Raw genomic sequence first — 19,202 nt, forward strand, 5'->3', positions numbered from 1 at the left:
ATATTTATACTTTATATATATAAAGTATAAATATATATATATATATATATATTTAAGAAAATAAATAATCAAAACAAAATTATATATATGAATGTAAGTTATGATTTTAGCTTCATTCCGTCCTTGGTCTTCAAACACCCGATTCTTGGCGAGATATATATTGAAAAGAAAATTAAATTAATTCAATAAGAGATTAGGTATTTAGGTTTGGGTTTGTTTACAAAGGAACTAAAATGTTTTAATAATGTATAATGTAAAGAAGATGTAATCATGTAGGTCGACAAAAAAGAAAAAAGTATTTTTTGACGTTTGAAACACTTTGATGTATTCATTATGGTTATAATCTAACGTCCTACCCTACCCACCATTCTCCCCAAATATTCTCCTGTATCCTGTAACCCTCCATTCTCAATAAATATTCTCCTATATCCTACCCTCCATTCTCTATAGATATTTTCCTATATCCTACCCTCCATTCTCTATAGATATTCTCCTATATCCTTCACTCCATTCTCTATAGATATTCTCCTATCCTACCCTCCATTCTCTATATATATTCTCCTATATCCTACCCTCCATTCTTTATAGATATTCTCCTATATCCTACCCTCCATTCTCTATAGATATTCTCCTATCCTACCCTCCATTCTCTATAGATATATTTTATATCCTTCCCTCCATTCTCTTAAGATATGTTCCTATATCCTACCCTCCATTCTCTTTAGATATTCTCCTATATCCTACCCTCCATTCTCTTTAAATATTCTCCTATGTCCTACCCTCCATTCTCTTTAGATATTCTCCTATATCCTTCACTCCATTCTCTATATATATTCTCCTCTATCCTATCCTTCATTCTTTATATATATTCTCCTTTATCCTACCTTTCATTCTCTATATATATTCTCCTATATCCTACCCTACTTTCTCTATAGATATTTTCTATATCCTACCCTACTTTCTCAATAGATATTCTCCTATATTCTACCCTACTTTCTCTATAGATATTTTCTATATCCTACCCTACTTTCTCTATAGATATTTTCTATATAGTACCTTCCGTTCTCTCTAAATATCTCTCATCCTATCTCAAATCCTCAATTCTCTGAATCTCATATCATCTCCAACCTTCTAATCTATCTAAATATCTATCTCCTATCCTCAAGATATCCTACACCTCCTTTCCTTAAATCTCTAGATATCCTAAACCTCCTATTCTTTATTCTCTCTAGATATCCTAAATCTCCTATTCTTTAGTCTCTAGATAAGGCTGAAACCTATTTTTTTGTGTGGCATTTTTAGTAGATATAATTGATAATATTATTTCATAAAGTCCTTATTACGCCACCAGAACTTCAGCCAATGACAGTGCAATATACTGGTCACGTGATTTCCGCCTGTATCACGTGACCAGTACCATTGTTTATAGAACATGCCACGTTGTTTTGTATACTTTCGTGTCGGCATCTTTATTATGCCTATATTCATATTATGAGTTTTTCGTTTTATTCTTTTCATGTTGATTTCATGAAACGATATAATCTTATAAAGAGTCTAAAAATGAATAACGGTTCAACTTCAAATTTATCTGAGGTTCCACACATGTTTGATTATTATATATATATCTATTTATAAAGTAGTAATCTGTGTTTTTTTGGATGTCCGATCATAATTTAGGGACCTAGGTGGAACCAGGTGAATGTTTTTTGATTGGTTTGAAAAGGTTAGGGTTGACTTTTATAGAGAAAGTTTAGTTTTCAGGTAAATCTGGGTTTCAGAGCTAGTGGGGTTTTCTTGCAAAGTTTTATGATTATTTAATTGATTTAAAATTATTTTTACTAACTAATGTAAATTGTACTCTCTGAGCAGGCCGGTACGGACCAGCTCGCTGACTAGGACGGTGCTCTGGACAGGCCGGCTAGGTGAGCAGGCCGGTTAAAATGGACCGGACGGACGGTGAATCAGGGTAGAACTAGGGCTAAGGGGATATTCTAGGGAAATTCCCGGCCTTATAGGACTACTGGTCATATACTTATCTTATTAATATACAGAGTTAACACAATTTACATACATGTGTATATGTATATGTACGTATAAATATATATATATTTAAATACTAGTTTTCCCTATAAACGTCAACTTTTTAACCAAACCGACGCATGAAGTCCTACCGAATTTTCCAATAAAAGTTTGAGGCAAATTGGTCAGGAGGTTCTGCAGACAGCCAAACAAACAGATATTTATACTTTATATATATAAAGTATAAATATATATNTCCTTTCCTTAAATCTCTAGATATCCTTAACCTCCTATTCTTTATTCTCTCTAGATATCCTAAATCTCCTATTCTTTAGTCTCTAGATATCCTACATTTACTACCCTTTATTCTCTCTCTAAATATATTACATTTCCTACCCACTATTCTCTCTAGATATCCTACATTTCCTACCCACTATTCTCTCTAGATATCCTACATTTCCTACCCACTATTCTCTCTAGATATCCTACATTTCCTATCCACTATTCTCTCAAGATATCCTACCCTTTTGTCTCTCTACATATCGAACACTTCCTACCCTTTGGTCATTCTTGATATCCTACATCTCCTCCCCTCAAGTCTCTCTGATATCCTAAATCTTCTAGACATCGTGCATCTCCTACCCTCCATTCTCTAGATATCATACCTTTTACCAGTTCTTGAAAACAGGTTCAGTCAAAGATTACAATATTTAACACCGCAATACTTATTACAGCTCGATTCTATTTAACAAAGATAAAACTGTCAACAAGGAAATCTATTTTAACCTTCCTAACTTCACAAAGATGAAAATATCACCAAGAAATCTATTTTAACATTCCCAACTTCACAATAATTTAACGTAGTAAATGCAGAGTTTAGAATTAGTGGTTTATTTCATTACCTAGGGTGTACATGGGGTGTACAGACCCAGATTTATGTACAATTACATGTACAATTACATGTACAACTACAAGGTGCAGTGTACACACTACATAACAGGATAATTTACTTTTTAACAATTACCGAGGATCGACATTTTTAAATTACACAGAAACGTAAAAGGTCAATGCCACGAAAAAAATATATTCGCGTACTGCGAATACACAGGGGCGTGGGACACATTGCAGTACATTTGCAGTACACTGAATGTAAACAATGGAACCCCACAGCTCCTGAATCCTCTAGTAACATATCACAGAACTAAAGCGAATCTTCTATTAACAATTTTACACAATATCTATTTTTCAACAAGTTTTCCTCCCAAATAATAATTTCATACCATACTTTGGTTATTTCATAGATGTAACAAAACATAGATATTTGATAATATATACTGGCCATTATTACCAAATCAGATGTTGGTAGAAAACGGAGATCACGTGTTAGGAGGGAAAACAACTGAGAAAGAAAAAATAACGAGAAAACGAGGATTTGTACAACGTATGGGTGGCTGCTACTGAAACTTATCACAATACAGACTGAATGTAGATCTGACCCCAGGAGGGCAGATAGGATTGATTTTATAAACACTGAGATAATTTGAAGGATCGTGTGTACACTAGAAATATTGGGGGAAACCAACCAAAGGTTTCCGTTTGAAAAGAAAAGAGAGCACGCACATTTTTTTCTGAATGAATTTCGGCCAAACTAACTGAACACAGAAATTTAACATTAAATTAAGTCTCAGAAGAAACCGGAGGTTTGTGATCGATTACGCTCTTTCTTCTTGATCAATTGATTGATTAGATCACTTGCTGCTCAATCACACACTGGATGAATGTTATCTATATCCATGTATATAGACTATTACTAGATGCACTCTAAAGGTTTGAGTTTAGGGTGGATACCGGATATATCAGACTGGGAATGTATTGAAAAAAACTAACATTTTCAAAAAGTCCGGTTTACCGGCCTCCTTCAGACTCGGAAGCCGGTCTGAACACTTTATCAAACTTATGTACAGCCGGCACCGAGCTGAACTCTGGTACACAGTGATCTGTAGACTCTATGTGCGGTGAGCGACGAACCGTTCCGCGCTCTCTGTGTGTACCCGTAAGCCAGGGATGAACCAGTACATCTTCAGTCGTTAATCGCTCCTCCGGCTCCTTCTTGAGTAGGGAGCGGATCAGACACTTAGCCCTGGAGCTGAGAGAATCTGGTAGATTAAATTGTCCGCGTCTAATTTTGGCAAATAGTCCACTATGCTCGGCCCCATGGAACGGATACCTGTAATATTAAAGAGTATTAACTGAGGTGGAACGAATAAGAACTACAAAGAAATTCAAGTTGGAATAAGGATGGAAACAAAGACATTAAGAATAAAGGAATTTAAAAATAGTTTTCAATGAAACAAAAAAATGAATGAATGGTTTACCTGCCGACTAGCATAGTGTACAGCATAACACCAAGTCCCCACATATCTGCAGCTCTACCCGAATAACGCGTGTTAGATCTAAATAAGAAATATTGATTTCTACTATTCTTCTACGACAGAAAGTTTTCTGTTCAGGACACTTCCAGTTTTTCAAGATGTGTTTTATTAAATAGGAGTCACTTTATCCGTCTATTTTTAACGTGGCAATTTTCTTTAACTGCAAGTGATTTTATTATGAACAATTAAACTAAATCATCCACTTTTGTCTCTGCTTATATATTATTATTTAGTTCTACATTTTATTAGGACTTTGTGCGGGATTATGAAAAAGATACGACTAGGCAGAAAATGAAACATGATCCGTGACACAACTAAAATAAATACTAAGCTGTGTATGCCAACCTAAGTATTTCTGGGGAAACGTATGCTGGACAACCATGTTTATCTGAGAGAATATCATCCTCGGCTGTATCCAGGACTACTGCATCTTCAAGGGATTCCAGCTTCAGTTCAACCCTGTAATACAAGGATAATTAGATATTGATATATTTTATTCAGTGCTTGGGATCCAGATACATATCAAAATATCAACTAAACTGCAAACATAAGCGAAAAAGAGAGGGGGAAAAATTCTAAAAATCTTCATTTGTTTAAAAACTTGGATTTTAAAGAAATATTCTTGACCTGGATTTATTCATAATTTAACCCCATTCAGTCATTTTCATGATCCCTACTACGTTTTTAAGTCAAATTATTTATAGCGCTGGATCGGGGGAATAAATCAGAGGTAGAGGAAAAATTAAGTTTAGAAAACAGGGGGAAAACAAGTCAAATTTTCTTGGTAGTTTAACAAATATTTTACCCTCATGCTTATGAGGTCATTGTTATTTAAAGGGATGACAAGTATTTTACAACTGTTAATTTGTAAATTACGGTTTAGCAACTCCAGTTCTTTGGACACTGCTCACACACTAGATAAAAACACAGGGATGAATACATTTTTGTAATTAACATTAAAAAATCTAAGTTTTCCTACAACAATATAAAGATTTCAGACTAAGAGATTAAGTTGTATATACCGCTCCTGAAAAGTGCTATAAGGGGGGGGGGGGGCAAAAAAACGAGATACAGGGTTAAGAACCATTAAAAATTCTTAACGATTGTATAGGAGTGCAGTGGTTGAAGATGAAGATGGTGGGAGGGAATAAAAGAATTCAAAAACAAATTCCTGGCGCAACATGATACGTTTATATTGAATTTAAAAACAACAAAACAACATTGCAAGATCCTATATTTTTCATCTTAACATTCCAGCCCTCCCTCCCCCCCCCTCTCCTATTCTTACTCCACATACGGTTCTAGTTTTATATTGGGGGGTTCATTTTACTTGTCAGGGAGGATAGGGGTTGGTAGGTTTGGCTTAATAGGGGTTGCCGGAGAAAGGTTGAATGCTAGGGTGGGGTTTTGATACGTATGAATAATTAACTATCTATCTATCAAGTGTAACTGAGCAACGAACTCTAGTCTTCTATCTATCGTTTTTTAACAAATCCCTACCCTACGATCTTTTACTAGAATTCAGTATTTTCTTCTCAATATATTATGCCAAAAACTTTGGTATCATCAGCATCTGAGTGTAACTGAGTAATGAACTATCTATCTATGAGTGTAACTGAGTAATTAACTATATATTCTTCTATCTATCTATGAGTGTAACTAAGTAATTAACTATCTATGAGTGTAACTGAGTAATTAACTATCTATCTATGAGTGTAACTGAGTAATTATCTATCTATGAGTGTAACTGAGTAGTTATCTATCTATGAGTGTAACTAAATAACTGTTCAGAACACGTCGCATGAATACCGTAAAGGTAGAGAAGTGCAGGTTAGTAAACCGTAAATCCTACACAGATCAAATATCTGTTAGAAATCTAATTATTAATATCAACCCTAATATCTAGATCCTATTCAACACATATGCTAAGGGTATATTTACTCAGGTGCAAGTTTAATGGCTTTAATAGCGCTGTTTGTTGATATTAAGATCTAGTCATAGGATTTAACTCTTGAATACAGTATGCTCAAGATAATATTATTTCTTATACGTTCACTTTTCATAAATTTTGATTACTAATTCAACCAATTAAAACTCTACAATATGGACTTCAAAAAAAAAATACGTTGAAAATCATAAAAAAAACTTAAGATAGAGCTAATAAACATGTTAATAAAGAATAAAGAATGTAAACTGGTTTGATATATCTAAAAACTCGCGAGCCTAGTCCTAGGGGCAGCGAGACTCAATTTTTCTTTGTATTTTGGGGGGTGAAGGACCGTAGCGGTTGGATAGATAGATAGCGGGCAGACTGAACAAAGACTGTTGCTCTTGTATCTAATCCACCTGTAGAGACTAGAGTACTCTACAGTTCACCCACTCTTTCTCTAGGCAATACCAATACTATTGCCAGGGGGGGGGGGTTACAACATTTATACGATTTGTTAAATTGAAGTTACAAACCTCCTTTAATAAAAAAACTTATTTGCAATATCCCTCAGTATGACATTTTTCGTAACAAATTACAAATATGTTAAGTTCCAGACTAAAAAGCTTATTTTTACATTGAAAGGGGGGGGGGGGGATTTTCAAAAGAAAAACCTAAAGGAATCTATATTGGTAAGGAAGCCAAGTACTTGAAAGAAGCCTAGTATGGAGTAGAGAAGATTTCTCTTAAATCTAGTTGGAGAGTTTCTCCAGGATTAGAAGAAACCATCCTTCGACCTAACTTTCTCCCTTCTCCTTCCTTCCTTCACGACTTTCCTCTAATCAGCCAAAACTCAGATTTAATAATATGCAAGGGTTAAATTATCATTCACCCCGAGTTAACAAATATTGTCTCCAAAAATGAGGTTTATTAAATTTATTCCGTAAGTTCTAAACATTTAGGTTATTTAAGTTCTTTAAAGCTTATGCGTTTACTAGAAGTTTTTTTTACGCAAAAAAACCGCAATTGCTTTCTTTCTCTAACTCTTCTAGGGGTCATAGTTTTATGTAAGTAACACATTAAAGATTTGGTTAATTTAAGACCTTTTTTTGTCAAAGTACAAATTTTGAATATAATCAAGGAGTCTTGTTTATCAGATATGAGGGGGGGGGTGATGATATGTATCAGACGGGTCTAGACAAAGAGAATGCAGTTTCTAAAAAACCTGATGAAAACATTGGGTGAAATTTAATAAAAACGTTGACAAAGTAAAAATTGTAGCCAGATCAATATGTATATTATGAATGGGGTTGAAAATGTTGTCATGAAAGCTGGAGGTGTGCTTGTATCTAACTCCCATGATGTTTGCTGGTAACAGTATAAACTGTATCCCAGCAATTTAATAAACATTTTGTAGAACCTCCTCCCTCTCTACACACTAGAGTGTAGTATAGTATCCTAGCTATAGTATTGGTTTGTGTTTAGTATAAATATATATATATATACACCTTGCAACCCCAGATACAGTAATATAAACAGAGCAGTTCACAGCGCTAAGCAGGGTGGGGTGGGGTGGGGGTCAGGGAGAGGGGTTAAGAGAAGCTTCAAATCTGAGATTTCAAAATTAGAAATTTCTATTGGAGAGCAATTTGCCATATTTATTAAAATTTGGTAAGTTATCAAAAAGAGCGACCATAGGTCAATGTCAATATATTCATAGTAAGAAGTAGTTCAACGAGAACCTCATAGTTTAACTACTTCTCTAACCGTACCTTCTTAGACTAAGTCTTTATGGCACAAAATTTTCTACCTTCGAGACAAGTAATACATTTCTTACTTTTTATTCTTATCACAGATTCTTTTCAGGCATAGGAACTCTTTTTTAAATCTTGACAGCCCCCCCNGGTATGCAATATTCATGGTATGAAAGCTTGAGAAGAGAGGGTAACCCCTGCTTCAGGCAGAAGGCACTGGGCAGGTTTTGGTCTAGGCTTGACAGGTCACTTCACAGTTATATTTCATATCTAATAACTCTCTCCTCTTCTTCCTTTCCTAACAGGAAAATAATCTATCAAAGCTGTTCCCCATCGTTAGGCAATTAATCTTGCAATCGCTTGCAATTAATATGACGCGATATGACATCTTCCTATCTCGGGATAAAAAAATACACAACCTAGAATGCGGATTTGTGACGAAGAAGATATATCCAAATGGACTAAGTATATATTCCTCACATAAAAGAATGACGTAGGGTCAATAAAGAAACGACGCGAAAATAAGAGTAAACAATGTGTTATTCATAAGAGAAACGAGGAGTTAAGAAGAGAGAACAAAAAAGCGGTATGTGGCGAAATGTGAGTGAAATCCTACTAGTCCCCTCCACTAGTAGAGGGGGGGACTAGAAACTAGAGAGTTCTAAAGTTTCACCTCTCTACAGCATAGAGCTTGAAAACCAGGGTTACTCAATGTATTTAGAAATAATATTTCATCATCAGATTCCTATATTACTACATACATAATATGTTTTAAGACTCTAAACCTAAATCTAGTTTTTAGAAATCCAGGGTGTCGGAATAATAAATTATTTATCGTGTGTCAAAGATTTTATTATCAACTATTATCAACGACGCATTAATGCCAATAGATTATTAATTCCTATTTAACTTATCTATTTCCTTATCACGAACTTTTTATCATCTAATAAATAAACACGAAACAATTGTATTTCTTGATCCAGCTTCAGGAGAAAATGTGTTTCTAATGTATTCCAAAACGTCAGCTTTAGTAAGACTTTTTACAGTTTTTTTAAAGCAAAATTTATCAACCGTAGGTGTGTAATGCTGGTATGCCAAGTTTGTTGTTTAACCCTAACATTAAGAAATGCAAGTGAAAACTAACTGTAAGTTTTCTTTTAAATTCTCCATTACTTAAAAAGCTCAAATTTGACGATAAAAAAAATCCTACCTTGATTCGTCTGTGAACACAAACTTCCGTAGTTTAAGATCTCGGAGTACAATCCCGGCGGAGTGGGCCGAATGCACGGCCGAAACTATCTGGCGGAAAAGCTGGCGGGCAGCTGCCTCCCGTAACCGCCGTCTAGATCTGACATAAGAATGGAGGTCTCCAGCACAGGAGGGAAACACAAGGTAAACATTCTCAGCTCCAACAACAACCTCCTAAACAATATTTACAAATATTAATTATTAGAAAAAAAGATTTATTTACAAATAAATATCGGAATTGACAGACAAGCAAAATCTTGATTTCAAATAATATCAAAGTTAAAAGTATCACTCAAATCAAAGGTTGTCAGCTGTCACTCAAAAATTGATTTTAATTTTGCCAATTACGTTTTTAAAAACCTAAATTAAACACGAGTGTTATAAAGTTATAAACTGAACATGCCTACTCTAGGGCTCAAAAAAGCACAAGTGAACTATTTCAGGTAAAATTAAAGGCTACGGCGTTGCATCATCTTAAAGATGTCCCAGTCTTAAAAATGCAAATTTTCAAAGCAGTCGGGATCTAAGTGGCTACAAATACAAGATTTCTACCTGAATAGTGTTAATATGGGATTGACCGTCTACTCTATAGTGTGCAGCTAGTAAACGCTGACCTGAACCGTCACGACTCATAACCTAGAGAAAAAAACAAAATTAGAATAGTTCTCCATGCTGCAATCTTAACCCGAGTTTATTAGAAGTCTTCCATAATCCACCAGTCTTTCAGAAAGCAAACCTTTCAATTTTATTTAACATGTATTAGATATGTATTTCTTTATATCATTAGGGGGATTGAAATTCAAAAATCGCATTTGTGGAGGTATAACAATATATTCTCACATATTTAGACTCAGAGCTCTATTATTTAGTTATACACGGGTTATAAAGTAATAGTTTAGTACAAAGGGGTTCTTGTATGAATATTGACCCCTATATTTTAAGAAAATATGGATCTAGGAGAAATTAACTTATGATAATCATAGTTCTTTCAATTCAAGTGTCTGGGTTAAAGCGCTGACATGATAAACCTGAATTTAATATTTTAGTCTAGTTTAAATCTGGCTTTCTCGACATATTCAAAATTAATATGTAGTTTGGACCCGCCTAACCTAGAGTTGGTTGTTTTGATGGTTGGCCCATTTTAAGCGATCATAAGAATTGTAAATAAATAGATGGATGTACACTGACAGTGTAGTGTAGTGTACTTTTTTAGCAAAACAATTGATAAAACTGCAGAAGGACAGAAGGATACACGGATGGGGGGGGGTTTGACCAGCATATTTTAAGCTCTTGACTGGAAATATTTGAAACTGTGTTTACATCAAAGAAAGATTAAGTAAACCGAAAACTGATCTCAACGTTTGAAGTTAAGAAATATTTGGATCAAAGTGTTGATACATTCAAATTCAGACCGTAGGCAAATAATCATAAATTATAGAAATGAATTCTATTCTTGGCTAACAGGAAAATTATTGGTTTTCTTGAAGGGTTCATTTTCACCAGTGTGTTTCTGAATGATAAAATTTTTAGATTCACTTGATAAAAATTCAATGTTTTTCTCATTTCAGCGTTAAAATCCATAACGTTTCAAATACATGATAAACTTGAAATGTAACAGGGGTGTGACTGCTGAACATGACCTAGTATAAACTATTATGACCTGAATACATGAAATATAAACCGTGTAGCTTGGCATTGTATACAGTATACACTATACAGACATTGTCAACATTAATATTCATTGCACTCAAGTAAACATCTGTTGTCAGTACACAGTACCCAGTACACTAGCCATACCTTAAGTACACTTTCACTCCCTATTTTAAAAGACACACCATGTTATAATTTAAAAGGTTTAAATGAAAATAAGGTTATTACAACTTCACTTCCAGAGTTTCACCCTGTATTACAGTTAAAAGTTCTATTTTCTATAGGGGTAAAGAAAGTGAAATGTAAAACATCTGTTAACAAATCAGCAGCATGAAGAGAACAAAGTTTTTTTTTAATTCTTGAGAAAGTAAAATTACATTTGAATTAAAGGAATTATTAATTTCTCCTCCTTATTTATAATTTTCAAAGATCCGTGTTATAAACCAAAGTATTTGTCTATTTTTATTTCATCGGCGTATGTGAGGGGGGGGGGGGGGGGCATTATCAAATCCCTAAAATTCAAGAATATGCCTTAAAAACTGTATTCTCTAGCCCAGGGTTAGGATTTCATCACTTCTATGAGTTTTCAAGGAGAAATTCTACCAAATCATGTTTTAATTCTACCCAGTACCCACCCTAGGCACCGGGCACCCCTTCCCGTCCATAATCATATCATGATCAATTTTCTCACACATGAAATACTACAGAAAAGCACAATTGCATTCTTAAATACAAATTTATGAAAATGTTAAAGCTAAATTTTTCATATCGTATAAAATATCATATTTCAGTGCTCCCTGGGCTGTCTACTAGAGTACATTCACTGATATTTATGAGAAATTTCTAAATTCTAAATGTTTGCAATGAATATACTTGAAACCGGTTGCTTCATAACTAGAATTAGCAAATCAAGCTTACACAATACATTCTCACATATTTAGTTACTAGAAATTCAAGGCGCTTCGCGCCCTTCTTTCTAGCCTTAGAGGGCGCCTCGCGCCCATCTTCTAAATTAGTTGTGAACATGTTCTCTTTGTATACATCGTAAAACAAAACAAAAATAATTCGCGGATTTTCACAAAAAATTTCGCGGATTTTATTGATAACAAACATTATTAATTCAAACGTTTATTTGTAAGTAAATTATTCATTTTTATTGAATACTTCCCCCCTCGGGTAACTCAAAAATGAATGCTATATTTATGTTGAAAATATATTTGTTAAATAAATCACGAAAAACGTGTTGTTTATGTGGTAGGCTGTCTATGCTATGTTCGATTTAAAGAGAAAATACCTTTTACCAATACACCATCAGAATTTATTTTTCTAAAAATTAACTAGTACGCATTGTGTACGCCTCCATCTCCCTCCTGTAACTTCCAGATTATAAAAGTATACGGTTTCGAAGAAATATAACACTTCTCTCCGAGCTTAATAATCTATTAAACCATCGCGCGTATAGTCCCACAAAAATCTAACATCACCAATTTCCCCAATATTAACAATTTTACTGAGAAAAGTTCAAATATTTGAAATCTAATAAACAAAGAATTTTCTCCTGTTATTGAATATTACATGGGGGGAGGGGGGAGACCTAGTACAGAGTTAATAGATCCATGTGTAGTGTTGAGTGTATACGTGATGTGAAGCAAGGTCCTATTATCATCTATATAGTTGAGAAATCTTAAATCCGACCTTGGTTTTCAAACCAGCTTCAGTCATTCATTTAGTATCCTAGACCTTTCAGACCTTTTCAGGATATACGGATACCAGGATACAGAGATACAAGGGCAGAAGGATACATGGATATAGAGATTAAAGGGCAGAAGGATATACGGATACCAGGGTACAGAGATACTAGGGCAGAAGGATACATGGATACAGAGATTAAAGGGCAGAAGGATATACGGATACCAGGGTACAAGGATATAGAAATTCAAGGACAGAAGGATACGGATACCAGGGAACAAGGATACAGAGATAAGGACCTAGAAAGATACACGGATACCGATATACAAGGACAGAAGGATACACGGATATAGGTATAAAAGGGCAGAAGGATACACGGATACAGATATACAAGGACAGAAGGATACACGGATACCAGGGCCGAAAGATATACGGATACTAGGGTACAGAGATACAAGGGTACAAGGATAGAAGGACAGTAGGATACAGATATCGTTTATAGTAGGGTAGGATATGGGTTCGCTAAATCCTTATGTTCCATCCATATTTCCATGAGTTTCAAAATTTATTAAATAAAAGAATACTTTTTTTAATTCATGAAGTTTGGGAGGAAAAAGCAATTATGTAACCGGATCCGGAACCCTAATACGGATCCTAGGCAATAGATAAAGGTACGTACACAATAAAAATAAATAACGCACACCCCCTAGACCCTAAAATATAGCTAAATTATTTGGAGGTTTAGAACAATTTGTCAAGCTGCTAATGGCACTGTTTTAATCTCATACTGTTCTCATTCTCAGGTTAAATGAAATTAGCTTCAGCATAGGGTTTCGATAAGTGCATAATTAGAAGAGATAATTTAAAACTGCGCTTAGACGTATTGTGACCGGTCAAATTCTAGTTATAATTCGATAACAAATAGCACATTTTAGTCCTGTTTACCCCTTGTATTAAAATATTTAATAGATACATAAAAGAATTTTTGCAATGTTTCGAATACTACATTGCACCGCAGAAAAAATTAACAAATCCGTTTCACGAAAATCCTAAGAAAAGTATTATTTATTGTGTGTAATAACTAAATAAACTGCAGAAGTTCATGTTTACAATTAGTTTCTAATCAACATATCGGGGAAATGACTGTAAAAGCTTGAACTTAAATGTACTTATATATTTTACCCAGCTGAAGAAAATGGTCGTCCCAAAAATACAAGAGAGCTCCTTACCTTACAGACATACTCCTGATTGGTTGCTAAATGTAAACATCTATGTAGAGAAGCTCCTTCTATTTCCTCTAAAAGCAAATACTTGCCGCCCAATAGGGAGGCGGACTGACCCTCCCGGGGATGCCCAGGCAGCAATGAGGGCGGAAGTGGTGCACAGTCATATGAACCGTCTCTATTTGGAGGCGGAGGTAGAGGTGTTGGATGGGGCGGAGATTGAGTTCTAGGAGGTGGAGAGGGTTTATGAATAAAGAACTCGTTTGTGCCCTCCTCCTCCTTTTGTGAAAGGGGTGAGGGGAGGGCCCGAGGGAGGGGGAGGGGCGGAGAACTAAGAGGACTGGATACCAACATGTTTAAAAAACAGCTGAATGAATAAATCACTTTTGAAAGACTGGTAGTAGAATATTTTATCTGGTCGCGGGGCAGAGCGGTATCTCCTGAAAAAGAAAAAATATTATTAATTTATGATTTTATGTCGCAAGCCTTAATATCGGGTTCAAAAATGGCCAAAACAAATAAACGGGTCTGTCGATAGAGAACGCTTTTTGGACCCCCCCCTAATTTTAGAGGCCCAATTTAAAGTCCAGAACCGAAAAGCAGAATTTTTTCAACTGTTTAAGTAAAACTTGTTTCGTCAAGATACGAAAAACCATGTTTAAAAAAAATCATGATAAATTTAGAATCAGTCCATATTGCATTCTCGAGTTACCAAGCCTTTAATGATTCGTTACGTCACAAACCTGGATTTATAAAATTCTGATTTACGTCATTTTTGCTGAAGAGGCAAAAGAAGGACTGTCCTTCAGCAATAAATAAAATTATGGGAGCGACTCATTCATTTCATTTTCAACTAACTTCATTCATGATAGATTTAAAGTATGTTTGTTTTGGGTTCCATAAAATTATAATTCAAATGCAATATTGAATAGAAAATATTTAAATCATAGTTTCCCTTAAAGGTTTGAAAAAAAACCAGCTTCCTCACATTTAACACCCTCCTTTCTCCTGCTGACTATTTCCCGGGTATNGCTAGTATCCCCCCTCTTCATCCTCTCAGCTGACAAACATCCGCTATGAACTTCCCATCTAAATTTTAGGAAATGTTCCCTCATATAAACATTGGAAGGTTAAAAGGAAAGAGAATGTTGTACAGCCTTGGTTAAAGTTTCGACACTTTTCCCGCGCGCCCTTCAAATACCATACAAGGTCGCGCGTTTTGTGCACGGATTTCTCGGCAACAAATATAATCAAACTTCATGGTTTCCATGGAATAATAACGATCATTTTAATTCGCACTTGATGCTATATTAATTAAAGTTTAATCACTAATAACTACCTGAAAACTTTATGCCGACGACCGAGTGTAAAATCACAATCACAGCTGTCGTTAAGACATTGTTACCGCTCCGCTCCCACTAGGAGACTGGCAGTACAGCTGGTCTGTAGTAACCGCGCTGATTTCTCAACACCATCTAGCGGATTTTTCTTTAACTTTCACACCGCGTGGACTAAATCCTAGACAATCAGCTGATTCAACATACGATTTTCCCGCGGCTGTCTGCGTTCATGCTGCAGCCACTTCTAGCCACAATCACATGTGCAACACGAGGGGGGGTGGAAGAGACGTTTACGCCCTAATTTTTTATCTGCTGTTACCTTTCATCATATTCCTAGTTTTATTCAACTACAAAGCACGAGATAATACAAATAAAAAACCACAATTTAATATGTAGTTTGGACCCGCCTAACCTAGAGTTGGTTGTTTTGATGGTTGGCCCATTTTAAGCGATCATAAGAATTGTAAATAAATAGATGGATGTACACTGACAGTGTAGTGTAGTGTACTTTTTTAGCAAAACAATTGATAAAACTGCAGGAATAAGGTAAGGAGGGGGTGAAAAGATAAGGGAAAGGGTGGGTACTCAGCAGAAGGGTTGTAACAGAGGGTTTAACATATATTAAATTAGAATCATATTTATGAATTACAGGGTGAAGAAGATAACAAAGACTATAAGTTTATCCAGTGATGAAAAAAGTTATTTTCTTATGCAGATAACTTGCATAACTATCTAAATAGTTTTTGAAGATTTTTCTTTTAAACAGTTTTGCAGATTTAGTTTCTTTAAGCTCTAATTCAATCGAATTCCATAATTTCGGAAATAATCAGTTTACAAAAATCAAAAACATGGATATCTATAATTCATGCTTGATCAGACAAAGGATATATGGGTACCTTTGTGATTCGGACAAGCAATTCTATCAATTTGAAGGGTCACTTTACCAAACAAAATACTATACATTAAACAAAACATACAAAAGAAAGTATTCTCAATCAAACTTTTTACCAAAAAGGTGAAGAGTTGGAAGCAGTTATTTTCCATACACAGAAAAAGTGAAAATTAAAATCAAACCTAATTCTTAAACCCCTATGCCCCCCATAAAAATCCCTGAATTGCATACAAGTTTCTTAAAATAATTCCAGATTCTAGATTACAACGTTAAAAAAATATTGCATTTGCCGTGTATTTTGTTTCTAAATATGTTTAACGTATTTCTAGGTGTACACTGTATACATGCCGCGCAACTTTACTGTCTCATATTTCACACATTCAAGCACACCAAGGTTTTCACCCGCATTCCTTCACCAGGGTTAATTAACAATATTATTAAGAAATATTAGAAATGTCGTAAATCATTGCAAAATTTGCCATCACAGGCAGTATGGGAAAAATTAAAGCTATGCCTTTGTAACAATTGTATTAAACAATAGAGAGTTTTATTCATTTTTACATGTTATACAACTTATAAGTAAAAGTTCGTGAATATATAGAAATATTTGAAAAATGCATAAAATATAAAAACAAACTTTTTTCTGTTCCAATATCTATAGTAATATTATTTTACATTGTCCGACAGAATCCATCTAAATACTTTGTAAATCCTTGTAAATCGGAAATGCCACTCTAAGAGAGATAGAATAGAGGAAGGGAGGGGGAAATGAAAAAGGGATGGGAAAATGAAGGAGGGATTGGGAAAATGAAGGAGGGTTTGGGAAAATGATGGAGGGTTGGTGGATAGATTAGAAAGGGAGCGGAAAATGAAGGAGGGATGAGGAAGAATAGAGGAGGGGGATGGAAAGAGTGAGCAGTTAAGATTAGGAAAGGAGGGATGGAGGAATGGAGGAGGGTGGAGGGGTGGAGTTGAGAAGAGTTGGTTAGAAAAAAGGAGGATGGGGAGAGTAAATTAGGGAGTGGGAGAACGAACAAGGAATGGGGAAATGAAGGAGGAAAAGGAATGGAGTAGGGACGAGGGAAAGGTGAAGGAAGGAGGAGACAATGCTGGAAAGAGGGGGTATGAAGGAGGGCTGGGTAGGATATGGTGGGGTTAGGAGAGAATAAAGGGAGGAAAATAGGAGAGGGATGTGGGAGGATGAAAAAGGGAGGAAAAAAGGAATAATGAAGTATAGAAAGTATATTGGAATAGTAAAGGAATAATAGAGTATAGGAAGTATATTGGACTAGTAAAGGAATAATGGAATATAGAAAGTATATTGGAATAGTAAAGGAATAATAGAGTATAGAAAGTATATTTGACTAGTAAAGCAATAATGAAGTATAGAAAGTTTATTTAACTAGTAAAGGAATAATGGAGTATAGAAATTTTAATGGACTAGTAAAGGAATAATGGAGTATAGAAAGTATATCGAACTAGTAAAGGAATATTGTAGTATAGAACGTATATTAGACTAGTAAAGGAATATGGAGCATAGAAAGTATGTTAGACTAGTAAAGGAATAATGGAGTATAGAAAGTATATTGCTCAAAGGAAAGAAATAACGCAGTTAAAAAGTATATCGAACAAGTAAAGGAATAATGCAGTATAGAAAGTATATTAGACTAGTAAAGGAATAATGGAGTATAGAAAGTATATTGGACTAGTAAAGGAATAATGGACTACAGAAAGTATATGGAAATAGTAAATAAATAATGGAGTATAGAAAGTATATTGGACTAGTAAAGGAATAATGGAGTATAGAAAGTATATAGGACTTTAAAGGAATAATGGAGTATAGAAAGTATATTGGACTAATGTAGGAAAAATGTAGTATAGAAAATATATTGAACTAGTAGAAGAATAATGGAGTATAGAAGTATATTGAACTATTTAAGGAATAATGGAGCATAGAAAGTATATTTGACTATTAAAGGAATAATGGAGTATATAGAAAGTATATCGAACTAGTAAAGGAATTATGGAGTATAGAAAGTATATCGAACTAGTAAAGAAATAATGGAGTATAGAAAGTACATTGGACTAGTAAAGGAATAATGGAGCATAGAAAGTATATTGAACTAGTAAAGGAATATTGGAGTATAGAAAATATATTGGACTAGTAAAGGAATAATGGAGTATAGAAAGTTTATTGGACTAGTAAATGAATAATGGAGTATAGAAAATATATTGAACTATTAAAGGAATAATGGAGTATAGAAAGTATATTGGACTAGTAAAGGAATAATGGAGTATAGAAAGTATATTGGACTAGTAAAGGAAAAATGGAGTATAGAAAGTATATTGAACTAGTAAAGGAATAATGGAGTATAGAAAGTATATTTGACTAGTAATGAATAATGAAGTATTGAAAGTATATTGAACTAGTGAAGCAATAATAGAGTATAGAAAGTATTTTGGGCTAATATAAGAATAATAAAGTATAGAAAGTATATTGAACTAGTAAAGGAATAATGAAGTATAGAAAGTACATTGGACTAGTAAAGTAATAATGGAATATAGAAAGTATATCGAACTATTAAAGGAATAATGGAGTATAGAAAGTATATTGAACTAGTAAAGGAATAATGGAGTATAGAAAGTATAATTGACTAGTAATGAATAATTGAGTATTGAAAGTATTTTGAACTAGTGAAGCAATAATAGAGTATAGAAAGTATTTTGGGCTAATATAGGAATAATGGAGTATAGTAAGTATATTGAACTAGTAAAAGAATCATGGAGTATAGAAATTATATTGGACTAGTAAAGGAATAATGGAGTATAGAAAGTATATTGGACTAGTAAAGGAATCATGGAGTATAGAAAGTATTTCGAACTAGTAAAGGAATAATGGAGTATAAAAAGTATATTGAACTAGTAAAGGAATCATGGAGTATAGAAAGTATATTGGACTAGTAAAGGAATAATGGAGTATAGAAAGTATATTGAACTAGTAAAGGAATAATGGAGTATAGAAAGTATA

The 19,202-nt window shown here is 34.3% G+C and overlaps 1 protein-coding gene across 1 annotated transcript; it reads right to left on the reverse strand.

Annotated features, from left to right (window-relative positions):
• Positions 1-2,894: 2,894 nt before the first annotated feature.
• LOC111711998 (tribbles homolog 2) lies at positions 2,895-15,393 on the reverse strand. The gene is made up of 7 exons (XM_023486500.1): positions 15,282-15,393; positions 13,949-14,382; positions 9,933-10,016; positions 9,343-9,554; positions 4,797-4,910; positions 4,395-4,472; positions 2,895-4,246 (listed from the first exon to the last, which is right to left on the reverse strand). Exons 2-7 carry the CDS (start codon positions 14,294-14,296, stop codon positions 3,925-3,927), a joined length of 1,158 nt encoding a protein of 385 aa, XP_023342268.1. The 5' UTR covers positions 14,297-14,382; positions 15,282-15,393; the 3' UTR covers positions 2,895-3,924.
• Between the last annotated feature and the right edge of the window lie 3,809 nt (positions 15,394-19,202).

Source organism: Eurytemora carolleeae, unplaced genomic scaffold (genome assembly GCF_000591075.1).
Source record: "Eurytemora carolleeae unplaced genomic scaffold, Eaff_2.0 scaffold130, whole genome shotgun sequence".
Taxonomy (NCBI): Eukaryota; Metazoa; Arthropoda; class Copepoda; order Calanoida; family Temoridae; genus Eurytemora; species Eurytemora carolleeae.

Excerpts from the sequence above, each read along its gene's own strand:
- LOC111711998 (XM_023486500.1), bottom strand. The coding sequence starts at position 14,296 with ATGTTGGTATCCAGTCCTCTTAGTTCTCCGCCCCTCCCCCTCCCTCGG. Across the intron at positions 10,017-13,948 it reads ATCAGGAGTATGTCTGTAAG|GTTATGAGTCGTGACGGTTC; the intron begins GTAAGGAGCTCT and ends TTTTTTCTCTAG. Across the intron at positions 4,247-4,394 it reads TACACTATGCTAGTCGGCAG|GTATCCGTTCCATGGGGCCG; the intron begins GTAAACCATTCA and ends TTAATATTACAG.